A 14022-nucleotide genomic window follows, 5' to 3' on the forward strand; every position below is an offset into this window, starting at 1 on the left:
TCATTGATCTATATTAAGGGTTTAACTTCATTGTCTACTGCTAGGTGAACACTAAATACTGAATCCTGAAGTAGTACCAACCCAGACCAAAGTATAATCAAAATCACAACTTGATAAAACCATGAGAAAAGCAATAAGACTATAAAAACTATTCTATGTTTCCTAGGCATCCCACTCACCTCTCAGAAAAAAAAAAAAATATATGTGAAGCCTTGAAATTGGCAGTTAAAAGACCAAAAGTAACTCCCCTAAATCTATTCATCAAGTAAGGCAAGGGAAATTAGCATTTGCTGAGAGGCTCTTTCATGCCAGGCACTTGTACACATCCTGCCTGGTCTAATTCTAACAAACCCGAGGTAGTCATCATCTCTTTACAAGTGAGGAAACCAAGGCTTAGAGGAGTCAACTTCCTTGCCGTTTGTTAGAACAGTGTTTCTCAATCTTGGCACCATTGACATCTGGGGCTAAAAAATTTTGGGGGTGGTGGGGGGAGGCAGAAGATGCTGTCTTATGGATTGTAGCATGCTTACCAGCATCCCTGGTCTCTACACACTGGATGCCAGTAGCATACTTTGAGTTGTGGCAAGCCAGCATTTCTCTAAACATTGCCAAATGTCCCCTGGGGGCAAAATAATCCCGAGATGAGAACCACTTAGTTAGAAGGAAGAAGCCAGCATTTTCATTCATTGACAGTAGGTACGTCCCAGAGTCTGTTCAAGATGAATAAAGGACAAATTGAGGTCTCTGCCTTCAAGAGCTCACTTTGAATCCTGGTGCTTGAGTTAAAACCTCTCTCCATGCATAGCTATATGAGCCTCATATCATGACAGTCTGACCTGTATACTCCCTTCAGCCAGCCCCTAAATCAGCTCACTCCTTCAACCACAATCAATGGCACCTTCACTGACCCAAATGACATCTTGCAGTCATGTCTGATTCAACTATTCCCTTAATTCTCTGTATCTAGTCACTGTCCAAGTCCTGCTGATTTTTCATAGGAGTAAAATATCTCCGTCATCCATCCCTACCCTTCACTCCCATTACTCTAATATAGATACAAACCAACCTCCCTTTATCTTCTAACAGAAGAAATCAGGAGTAACTAATCTCTCTTGGTCCCTCATATGAATTAGGGGTACATATCAAGATATAATAACTGATCTACCAACTTTTAGGATAGAGGTCTGGCAGACTTCAGAGCAGTCCACAATCACCACATCTTTCTCTGGGGTGGAGAGGGATGCTGGAATTTCTCATCTGATACTAGTTTCATAAGCCAAATATTAACTCTTAAGTAAACAGTAACCCTCACAAGCATTAAGAAAAAGACACAGCAGAAATTAGTTTGCATACCATTACAAAGTGGTTTGCATGCTATTTCTGGCATTTGTGCCACGAACTGCTTTTGCCTGCTTCAAAAGAAGGTAAAACTGACACTCAACAGAGCAAGTAAGGTACAACTCCCAAAGAAAGCTTAATTAAATCAACTAATATTTCCACCCCTGCTGATGTAGAAACCTAGATGAAGACAGGTAAAGCAAACATGCTGCTAGGAAAACACTAAAATCGATGGCCAAACAAAATCTAGTGAAATGCCTGCATACAAAGAGAGACATAAGTCTCATATATAACATATACAAATAAAATCACAGCATCAAATGGCTAATTTATTTATACTACAAATGAAAAAGGCTCCAATTTAAGATAAGAGGAAATCCAGGACCTGGTTCAAAGTTGGATCTTGCCTTTAGGCAGAGAATAACAGAACGTTTATGTACTAATGTACTAATGCTCTATCCTTTTTAACTTCAGGACACCACAACCAAGATAAATTTCTGAAATTCGCAACTTAACCAAAACTTTTAATTTTTACTTTGCGTGTTTAAATTTTCAAAAAAACACATTTACATATTCAAAAAAAAGTCTGATGAGTGACATCCTAAATATTTCCACTTATTATTTCTGAGTTTTCCTATAAATGGCTGATGGCAAATATATTTATTATTTAGGGTCCTGCTTTTTCCAACTTTATCAAGCTGTTTTAAGTAAGTAAATAAATAAATGGAAGTAATTTCTATAAGGATGCATCAATATCTCAAAGCTTTCTAAAAGAATAAAGAATGTCATACTAAAGCTGGGCACAGTGACTCATGCCTGTAATTCCAACAATTTGGGAGGCCAAGGCAATAAGACTGCTTGAGTCCAGAAGACCAGCCTGGGCAATATATCAAGACCTCGTCTTTAAAAAAATTAAGAAATTAGCTGGGTATAGTGATGTGTGCTTATAATCCCAGCTACTCAGGAGGCTAAGGCAGGGAGATCACATTAGTCCAGGAGTTAGGGGCTTTGGTGAGCTATAATGATGCTACTGTGTTCCAGCCTGGGTTACAGAGTGAGACTCCATCTCAAAAAAAAAAAAAAAAAAAAAAGAAAAGAAAAAGCACAAAGAAAAAAAGGATGTCATATTAAATTAATGCATTTCCTTCTGAGGGACACGAGTTGAGTTTAGGTCAGCACATTTACAAAATGACCAAATGTCAAACCAAAAGGCCTTTACTTAAGAAAGCAATTACAACTAACAGGTATATTAAATAATTCCAATTCACACATTCTCTAATACCTATAGCAGAATAAAAAAAGCAGAGATAGAAATTGAATCAGACACCCAGTTACAGTCATCTTAAGATAATGCTTCTGACCACCCAACTATTACTGTCTTCTGTCCATAACCTAGGACAGCTTTTCAACATTTCATTCAAACTTTTTCTAAACACATCACAAGTTTAGTCTAAACTAACCTAATTTAACACAATTGGTGTAATTTATTTGTAATTCTACGATTTATACTTTTGTCAGTAGCAACTTAAAGCCTGAAGACAGAAGATACACAGTTGACTCTTTAACAACATGAGTTTCAACTGTAAAGGTCTACTTATACTCAGATTTGCTTCTGTCACCCGAGACAGCAAGACCAACCCCTCCTTTTCCTCAGCCTATTCAACGTGAAGACAATGAGGATGAAGACCTTTATAGTGATCCACTTCTGCTTAATGAATTATAAATATATTTTCTCCTCATAATTTTCTTGGTAAGTTTTTTTCTCTACTTTATTGCAAGAATACAGTATATAATACATATAACATACAAAGTATGTGTTAATTGACTGTTTATGTTATCAGTAAGGCTTCCAGGCAACAGTAGAGACTATGAGTAGTAAAGTTTTCAGAGAGTTAAAAGTTACACCCAGATTTTCGACTGCATGGTGGGTCAGCACCCCAACCCCCACATTGTTCAAGGGTCAACTGTATTCACAAATGCATATAAGTAGCAGTCATATACATCCAAGATGAAATTATCAATTTAGTCTTTTTTTGGGAAATCCTTTCTTTTATGAAATGATAGCATTAACCTCAGAATGCACTCTTTACTGCCTTTTACCAACATTTGTCTACATGAAAAGCATAAAGATAACCTTGTCAAAACTGATGCCTGAAACCATTATTAAAAAGAATTTCTGTTTCAACAAAGTAAATGTGAGGGGACCTCTTGAACTGATCCTTAAGATATTTTAAGATGCTACATGTAACAGTGTAATTTAAAATTCATGCTAACTTTACCATCAAGCCACAGTGTTCTTGGCACCTTTAAAACAAAATTTAACCTTGTAAAACAGATCATGGCTAAGATCTCCAAAATCAGTCCTGGGCCCCTAGGGGTGTGTTCCCTAGGAAACTATTTTGTTTCATAATGCTTCAGGTTAACAGACCTGAATTCTGCTGACTTTAAACGAATGACAAAAATATGAAGACAAATCAAGTATTTGGAATCCAACTGTCAGAAGGCTATTGCATACAAGTACTCTCTACAGCATCCTTTGGCTTAAATTACTACAATTTATAAAATGTTGTCATATATACAATCTCTTTTAGTTTCAACTCTTTTTCAGAGTACTAATTAAGACTATCATTTTCTGGACAAAACTGCAAACAACATAAACTATATTTCCCACACCCAAAGATATAAAATATTTTTATAACCTGGTTTCCTATTTTCAGTTAAAGGAATAAAATTAAGGTGGCTTCTCATCCCTTTTTCCCTATAGCTTCTCCAACTATAGTAACACAATTTTTTCTTGAGACATTCCTAGCTGATTAACAATTTGAAATTGAATTAAGAAACTGCTTTTAAAAGTAAAGTGTAAATACAACCATTTTCAAATGAAAAAGATTGGGGCATTGTTCTCTACACCTATTAGCTCTGTCGATAATCTTAAATTAACCATGTCCTGAAATCCTGAAGACTGTTACATTTCTACCCACTAGTCAAACATTTAAGGCTATATTAAAGTTTCATGTGTATTACAGTCACACTGAATTTTCTATAGGAAAGGCCAAATTTATTCCAAAAAATAAATCCATTACTAGAAAGGAAAACCTATTTGCAAGCTTCTCCAGCTAGACATATTTTTTCTAGTAAGCTATCACTTTAAACATGCAATTAACTTTTAAAAATCAGGTAAGAGCTGTTTACTCGTGCATCTCAAGATTCCTAAGTGGTATCTGTTTAGATTTGTGATAAACATGTAAAAAGAAATTCCAAAGGATCTGGATAAAATCCTAACTCACAACTGAATGTTAAGTAGTCCAAAAATTCCAGGAAATCAACATTTTAAATGTTCCTAGTGACAAGCAGAAATGTTCATGAAACATCCTAGAGTCTACAGCTAAAAATTGATCAAGCTTTGCTGAGAAAGTTTAAATGGGCCCTGGGAAAAAGGTCCAGAATAATCGAAACTAAAGTGCCAAAGAAAATACCACCATTGCTGAAGGAACCAACACATGGATGAAACCATTTCCTCCCCACACCACTGTAAGCTACCTAAGAACCTTCATGCTGATGCTCTAGGGAACCACTATCAATTCTACACTGTTCACACCTACAAATATAACTTACCTGCATAACTACTGGAGGATTCTCTGTTACTAGGGAACAGCAGCATCACTCAATTCATCCAAGTTAACTGTATGTCAAACATTGCTCTGGTGGCTTCATTTATTACTCACACCAACTTTGCAAGAGGGCATTATCTCATTTACAGACGAGAAAACTTAGAGGCTGAGAAAGCTTAGAAGCCTAGCAACTTTAGGAGAGGAAAACATTACCTGTAGGGCTTCAAATCCAAACCTGTCTCTTTCTATACCGGACCCTGGCTTCTTGGTAGAGCCCTAAATTTTTCTGTAGGCTTAAAAGCACTAATGCCATAGAAAATTCCTTACCTAACCCCACTCATCCCTCAACTAACAATGACAACTTCATTTTGAGCATTTTTGCCACTACTGCTCCCCCTTCCAACATTTAACTGTCATGACAATATTAATGCCAGGTGGCCTATTAGTATGTATCAAACATTCAGCTAGGCTATTTAAAATTAACATTTACCGAGCACTTACTATGTGCCAGATACTGTTTGAATGTTTACAACAACCTCATAAGGTAGGTTCTATCATTATCTTTATTTTATGAAGAAACAGAAGCACAGAAAACTTTAATATGCACAAAGCCAAATGGTAAGCGACGAATCCAGCATTCAAATCAGTTTGCATGGTTCCACCACAACTCAAGCTCTTAAACGTTATCATTCCTATCTCACAAGAGAATTTACACAGGGTTTCTCATCTAATCCTCTCAACTCTGTGAGTTAGATTATCAATCCCAATTTATAGATTAAGAAATACAGGCTCAGAAAGGTGAAGTAATTTACCTAAAATCACACAGCTTTAAGTGGTTCAAGACAAGTTAGTCAAGACATGAATCTATTTTTGTTTCACACCTCCAAATTGTTAATACTACACCATATCAAAGAAGGATGAAAACTATAAAAAGGCAAGTGAACAATAAAAAGGCATAGGTATCAATCTATGTAGTTTAATATGGTCAGTCACTTTTGAAAATTTCTAGGCTATATACAGGTTCTTCTTCAAATTGTTTATATATTAAAAAAAGTTACAATAGTGAGAAAGTGACAAAAATGGTCTCTTGATGGTCAAGAATAACGGGACAGAAAACCCCACACGTTTTTAAGAACTGTGTAATCTTTTACTATGAAACCACAAAATTCATATTTGGCCACAAAATACAGAGACAGACACAAGCAGGCACCATTCTCCTATCTCACAACCACCCCTTCCCACCTCAGTAGATAATGAGAATAGGCTTTATTACTCATGCTCTTCTTCCTGAGAGATCAAGAAACAAAAGCAACATGAAAGAATCCACCTACTTCAGGTTACCCTCTTAAATCTGGTACCATTCTGAAAACTAGCTCATAAACATACGTTAAATGTTAGAAGTTATTTAAGGTGTTTCTACCAAGAAACAAGTATATGAATGCATTTAACATTCTTTGTCTCAAGTGCAGAATGGATTTGCCTTTCTTAAATCAATAAACTTAAAAGAGAGGAAAAAGGCTCAGAAAAGTGATTTTCCTTATCACCAAAAACATCACTGCTTTCAAATGTTTCTCAAGACCCAATTAGACAGTATAACTCCTCTGCAGTTATACACTTTAGTATTTCAGAAAATGTCTTCCACCAATTACCCATCCAGATTAAAATTGGACAATATAATCATGCCTCTCATCATATTCCCTACATAGCCCAGAGGTCTCAGATAGCAAAACAGATTACTGCATCTATAAGAAACATCCATTTCAAAATTACTAGTCCTAGTCAGACAATCAAGCTTACATTCTCAACAATGGAAAAACAAATTAGAAGCAGCCAGCAAGCAAGACTGCAGCTCCTTTATACCAGACACATATTTTTTAAAACAAATTATACAAAAGGAAAAAACTGTCATTTGTTAAGTATCTTTTACAGTATTTTGCAGCCCGGTTAAAGGCGGAAGAAAAAAAAATGATCACGCACGAGTCAGAAGTCAGTCCAAAGAATAAGTGTTGTTTCAGGAAGGGGAAAAAAAACCACTCTTATTCACAGTTGTTCAACCATTTTAAAAATAATCAGTGCTGTGTAGGAAAAGCATTAAATATTTTAACGAGGCCAAAAGGATCATGTAACATGCGAATGACGATCTAATGTGTCCAAAGTGTACAATGAACAAACAGGTTCCGCTGTCAACCTCCTAAACGATGTTTTGAAATAGGGTGGAACTTTAAGAAAAGCACTCACCTCATAACATTTCATTAAATTCACTGTTTTTTTTTTTGTGAATTGAAAAAACAATGAGCTTTTTTCCCCAGTGCTAGAGATAATAAAACATGGCTTGCTTTCTTATAAATGAATCCTGCCACACACCACATCGAGGCTTGAAACGCCAATATACAGAGATGCAGCCCCATCCCCTTGTCCCCCATTTCCACTTCCCCTCGAGTAATTCCTTTCAAATAGCTATTTAAACATGCACAGACGCTATCTGAAATGAAAACTTCCCTCCCATTCCCTAAGCTGAAGAAAGCAGGAATTCCTCAAGAAAGCTGAATCAAGCTCAGTCACCCACAGAACCTCAATCTCTCAAATGCCCCATGTTACCAAAAGCTGGATACCCTAAGTAAGAAAATCCTTGGACACTTCACATACACAGTAAATAAATACGCTCACGAAAATAAAAAGGTGGAAAAACAAAGACAACTTAAAAGCAAACCACCACACCCTCAACTCCGCGTTGCAACCGGTCGGCCAGGGGCCTTTACCTTCATTTTCCATCGAAACTGCACTCGGGTTGATGGCTACAAAGTCTTTAGTGTCAGCCACGGCCACACTGGGAATAGAGAGGAGAGGAGGAGGACAAGGAAGAGAAGCCCCCGGAATCCCAGGCTGTCACCCCCGCTCCCGGCCACGCGTCCCACGGCTGCTCCCACCACCCCTAGCAGCAGCATCTGCAAGAGAAACCAGGAGAAGCGGCGCTGACGAGAGAGAGGCTGAGGAAGGAGTTCTCCGCCCAGCCGCTATCTCGGGAGCCCCCCCACCAAGATCCCGCACCCGCCCCGTCGTGTGCCCGCAACGTCCCCAGCTCACGCCAGCGGGGCGGCGCCCTAGAGATGCTCCCCCAGCCAGGGGATCCCCGAACCTCCCCTTCCTTAAGAACCTGGAAGTTTCTAGAAATGGGGGCAGGAGGTAATACTAGTACCCACCCAAAGCCCCAGACAGCCCTCCTCCAGGCTGCGGGATCTCAGCCGCGGGGCTCGCGGGGGCGCCCCGCGCGCCTCGGGAGAAGAGGAGCTGCTCGCAGGGCAGCGGTGCGAGGCGGGAGCCTGCTCCCGGCGTGAGAAGAAGCTAGCGGGAGGGAGGGAGGGAGGGAGAGAGGGCGGGCGGGGAGGAGAGAGGAGAGGAGGTGAGGGGACCCGTCACGGTCCGCCGGGCCGGCTCCGCGAGGCCGTGCTGGTGTGCTCCCGCCTCCGACTCCTGCGCTCCGCCCCTCCCCGCCGCCGGCAGCCCAGTCGCGCCCCGCACTCATGGGCCAGCCGCGCACGGAGCTTTGTCACTATTACTTCCGCTGAGAGAGGTGCGCGCAGGCGCATTCGTGCTCACGGGCTGGGAAGGCGGAAGTGAAGTGAAGGCCGAGACTTCGGCCCGGAATGAACAATGTTTTGAGTTTGGATCCGTCCGGTAGGAGGTCGCGCGGGGTCGGTGGCCCGCCCTGTTCTTGCCGACGCCTCCCTTACCCCAGGGACGGTGTCCGCCCGTTTATAAGCACCCACTGAACGCGAGGATCGGAGATTCGCCCACGCCCCGTGTCGGCCACGCATTCCCGTGGGGCGGCCGCGGGGTCGGCCCAAGCTGACAGTCATGGCCGCTGTCCCCGAGGCGTTTAAGCGCGCTCTACAAAGCCTGTAGGGGAAGCCGCTCCCGTCGGGGTGGCAGTCACAATCTCAGCAGGCGACGTTGAGGCCCACGGAAGGAAGGGGCGAGGTGTCCATGCTCCTGGCGGGGACTGGAGCACCGTGAGCAGCCTGCCGAGTCTCGCACTCTCACTTGCAAAACCCTGCACTGATTGCTTGGTTCTTGCGGGAGCCGGTAATCGGGGGGCAACTTCCCAAAATTCTGTAAGGGGTGTGCTTAGTTACCGTGTGTAATGAGGGAGCAAGGTTCAGCCTCAGAGAGCCCCAGGGAGAGCTAATCTTTTTCATTCGTTTGTGGTGTATGGAACTGGGGAGAGGCTGGAACAGCAATTAGAAACCAGTCGTACAGCGGTCGAAGCCAATGAACGAGCACTTCTTTGGCCGCTGTACCTTTGTCCAGTGGCAATGCCTTTTCACACGTAAACATTTCACCTGCTCGGCATCTTACCCAGACCCCTAATAAGTGCTTTTTAATGAACGATTGGTTTTAATAAACCGTGGTGAGCCAGACATGCAATGTTGAACAGAAGTCCTCTCACACCCATAACCACTAGAGGGCAGGGCTTCACCTACTGAGTTGGTGATCATCCTCCAGGGAACTCAAAAGAAAATTTCCGTATATGCTAGATGTGTTTTTCTCCATTAACACTTAGACACTTTACAAATTTGCTTTTTATCTCAGGTCCTGTAACATATCGCAGTATGCTCTCTAACCGCACGTTCAACATCAAAATTAACGGACGGGTTTGCCTGTGTTTCTATATTTGTTCCCAAGTAGGTGGTACTAGACTAGGATCGAAAATTCTGGACAGCTTTCTAGTTTACCTTTCTTTTAAGAAATATGGAACTTTTATTCAGCGAAGTCACTTTTAAAGATGAACCCATAAAAATCACCATCAATTAGATTTCTAGTCTTACGAGTTAACTATTTATGGTCCACCTTTGGCATGCATGGTCAGTGATTTTTGTCTGCACAATGACAGAGCCAAATTAACGGACGGGGTTGCCTGTGTTTCTATATTTGTTCCCAAGTAAGTGGTACTAGACTAGGATCGAAAATTCTAGACGGTTTTTAGATTTACCTTTCTTTTAAGAAATATTGAACTTTTATTTAGCGAGGTCACTTTTAAAGATGAACCCATAAAAATCACTATCAAGTAGACTTCTAGTCTTAGGAGTTACTATTTATGATCCACCTCTGGCATACATGGTCAGTGATTTTTGTCTACACAATGACACAGCCTGTGATTTGTACAATGATTGCGATCTCTTGTAATCAATTTGTAACAGTTATTACTGTACATATTCAACCTTGAAACAGCATTATATTAAAAACAAAAGCATCTAAGGTAGGAAGTTACACAATATAAACACTTTGATATTAACATGCATTTACGAAATAGAGGGTAACTGTACAGAATTTGGTATTGGGTCACTTTAGCTGAAACATTTTTCTAAAGCAACTTGTCAGAACTATCTATTGTATTAATATACTGCAATACTCTAGCATTAACACTGATTCTATAACTCCTCCAAAAGATTTATAGCTCCATGGTTTATTCCTAAAATGACTTAAACTGAAATTTTACTTTTGGTCCCCTAAATTATGAAAATCATTGTTCCTATTACTAAGCCAAAAAAGAAACTGGTAAGATCAAGATCAGCTTTACCAAGAAGAATTGACAAATTAGTCATTTTATATAAAAAAAAACTTAAGCATCTGGAAATTTTGGTGTCTCAGGGGGTTCTGGAACCGATCCCCCATATGTATACGTATGGACAAACATATACACATATATATGTATATTCATACACCCACATATACATACACACTACCCTTCTTTCAAAAGATTTTTGTAAGAATCTCATAAAGCAAGTGAACACAGGTTGCAAATTATAAGCACTATAGAAGTATAAGATTATTATAGAGAGAAACAAGCAAATCCCTGGAGTATTAGCTAGCTACAATGGGATTGATGGCAATGATACATATTATTTCCAAGTTTCAGCTTATTGCTTCCATAGAAATCAAAGCTCTAAAAAGTCTTTCTATTCTCCTTTTGTCCTGAATATTTAACCTACAAAATTAAATGCATCTGATGCAAAAAGTGGTCACGTGCAAGAAAGGGAAATTTGTCAGGCTTCTCCGCTTGGGGGAAATATTACAAATGGGAAAGATTGAAGAAGAATGGTCATGACGATCTGATTTTCTTTATACTGTGCTTTATTCCACGAAGGGTGTGCGGCATCTTGTTTTTAATATCAAATTTGATAGCTGCATTTTTATAAACCTGGATTGTAAAAGAATATGTGGTTCTTTAGGGATTTAAAAACTAAAACTTGGAAAAAATTATTTTAAAATCTTTCCTCAATTAATTAATGTCTTCTTTTAAAGGCTGTTTTAATGTTGTTTAAAGTACCAGAGGTTAATAGTTAAGAAATTTCACCTAGCTGCTAGAAAAGAAATTGTCATTTTATTTTAAGTTGAACATTTTATTTATTTACTTACTAACTTACTTAAGAGACAGACTCTCTGTCGCTGAGGCTGGAGTGCAATGGTGCCATCATAGCACACTGCAGTCTTGAACTCCTGGGCTCAAGAGATCCTCTTGCCTCGGCCTACCAATGTGCTTGGGATTAGAGGCATGAACCACCATGCCTGGCAAAGTTGGACTTGTTAAAAACATATAAAGATGCATCACTTTATTTTTATAAGCTAACCTAGTCCAACAGAACAACAGAAGTATTTTTCTTTTTATAAGATAAAGGACATACTAAATGTCAAGTTTAGAAAACTATAGTTTTATTGCCAAGAGTGTTGTATGAAATCCGTCCTAACAAACATCTACCAGAATTGCTATAAATCTGCCTAGTTCCATGTTTAGGCAGTGCTGGAAGATTAAAAGTTGGAAGCAAGAATAAAAATTGAAGGACTCATGTGAGCTACTTGTGTTTGGTTGGTTTTAATAGCACCCGGATCCAGATCACCAAGTACTCTACAAATATTTTATCACTCACAAAATTCCATAGCCTCTTTCACACTTGCTAGCATTTTAAACATGAAATATTTGATGAAACTGAGAAGACGAAATGAAAGAACTTATACTCTTAATTTTTATTGTTAAAGAAGTTTATTTCAAGTATGACGTAGTCCATCCATTCATTGGCTCAGATTCTGAGCCAGTGGTAATATTTGGGATCTCTTATATACTACCAGACTTCTGGATTAGACATGATTGTGGATGGGATGCATGTGAAAATAAAGAGGTAAGAGCAAAGTGAGTGTGAGTCCCATGACCAAGAGTACCATGACCGATGAACTTCATTATTTCCATGGAAAACAGACATACAGTATTCCAAATTATATAAACTACAGCATTTGTTTGAGATACAAATGTACCCATTTAAATGATAATATTCCACCTAGTTTCCAAACTAGCATAATTCACCTCTGGCCCCAAAACATTTGACAGTAAATATGTAATAAAGACCTATTAAATAAATGGATAGCCTGAAAAAATGTTTATCATAAATATTTTTTGTTGAATGAATAACAATCTACTTATTTCCTATGATCAAACTAAAACCCAAGCTTCTACTTTCCTGTAAAACCAAGAGGACTTAAGGGATTTTTAAGAAGTTTAAGGGTTTCTGGTGCATCTCACACCTGTAATCCCAACATTTTGGGAGGCTGAGGGAGGAAAATTGCGTGAGCCCAGGAGTTCAAGACCAGGCTGAACCACATACTGAGATCCTGTCTTTACAGAAAATAAAAGCATTAGCTGGGTGCAGTGGCACACACCTGTGGTCCCTGATACTCAGGCAGCTGGCATGGGAAGATTGCTTAAGCCCAGGAGGTCGAAGCTGCAGTGAGCTGTAATCATGCCACTGCACTCCAGCCTGGGGGACAGAGCAAGAGCCTGTCTCAAAAAAAAAGTTTAAAAAATAAACCTACTTCTCCAAAAACCACAAAGGGGTTAACTAGGACAACATTATCTGAATGGGAATAAGTCCTAATTGTTGTAAGAAATGCTCGATATTGAGCACTGCCCAGAGCAGATAAAATTGCACACCCAGATTTTGAGCCCAGGTAACCATTTGAAATTAAAAGATAACAATGTTGAGGTGCTTGTTTCCATGCATGTGAGAAATTTTAGCTGAGCCTGTGCTTTTGATTTTGATGGCATGCGTATTAATGCCTGACAAAAAGCATTATACACCAGGTCCTCGAATAAGTTCATTTTGTTCAACATCATTTCATTAAATGATGAGAAAAAAAAGCATCAATTACTGGTGGGGCCACTGTATTGAGTTTGCACATTCTCCCTGTGTCTACATGGGTTTTCTCCAGGTATTCTGGTTTCCTCTCATATCCCTAAGTTGTGCATGTTAGGTTAATTGGCGTGTCTAAATTGTCCCAGTGTGAGTGAGTGTGTATACATGTGTACCCTGCAATGGAATGGCATCCTGTCCAGGGTTGATTCCTCCCTTGAGTGCTGAGCCACCGGATAGGCTCCAGCCACCTACAACCCGGAACTGGAATAATTGGGTAAATAATTACCTTATTTGTTTTATTAATCTTTCTTAAATGTACGTATAACTCACATTTATTTCAGTTTTTAATATTTGAAGTGTTTTGGAGAGCAGAGCAAGATGGCGGAATAGAGCCTATACCATTGATAACCCCCGACAGGAACAACAAATTTTAACAACTATCTGCATACTGGAAAGTTTAACAACTAACTGCATACCGTCACAAGAACCAAAAATCAGAGCAATCGGAGTACCTGGTTTCATATTCATATCACTGAAAGAATCATTGAAGAGAGTAGGAGAGACAGTCTTGAATCACTGACACCACCCCTTCTCCATAACCTAGCAGCAGCCGTGCTACACAGAGAGTCTACGCACTTTGGGGAGGGAGAGTGCAGTGACTAGTGGTCTTTCTATTGAACTCGGTGCTGCCATGTCACAGTGGAGAGCAAAGCCAAGCTGGGCTCAGCCAGCACTCATGCATGAAGGGAACATTTGGACCAGACCTAGCCAGAGGGGAATGGACCATCCCAATTGTCAGAACTTGAGTTTTTTGGCAAGCCTCACCACCATGGGCCAAAGTGCTCTGGGGTTCTAGGTAAACTTGAAAGGCTGTCTAGGACACAGGGACT

General features: G+C 39.8%; 1 protein-coding gene across 4 annotated transcripts in view; it reads right to left on the bottom strand.

The window, feature by feature from the left end:
* The window catches only part of ATP2C1 (ATPase secretory pathway Ca2+ transporting 1), a 154751-nt gene that overhangs the window by 111194 nt on the left and 29535 nt on the right, over window positions 1-14022 (bottom strand). The window contains exons 1-2 of one of the 4 annotated variants that reach the window (XM_030816835.1): window positions 8150-8519; window positions 7709-7894 (exon numbers count right to left, since the gene is read on the bottom strand). The exons of 2 other annotated variants lie outside the window; for them this stretch is intronic. In XM_030816835.1, the coding sequence (XP_030672695.1) occupies window positions 7709-7714 (6 nt within the window). In that variant the 5' untranslated portion in view covers window positions 7715-7894; window positions 8150-8519. Of the gene's footprint in view, window positions 1-7708; window positions 7895-8149; window positions 8520-14022 lie in introns of those variants that run through there. One more of the 4 variants, XM_030816836.1, reaches the window with a different exon arrangement.

Source organism: Nomascus leucogenys, chromosome 8, assembly GCF_006542625.1.
Source record: "Nomascus leucogenys isolate Asia chromosome 8, Asia_NLE_v1, whole genome shotgun sequence".
NCBI classification, from domain to species: domain Eukaryota; kingdom Metazoa; phylum Chordata; class Mammalia; order Primates; family Hylobatidae; genus Nomascus; species Nomascus leucogenys.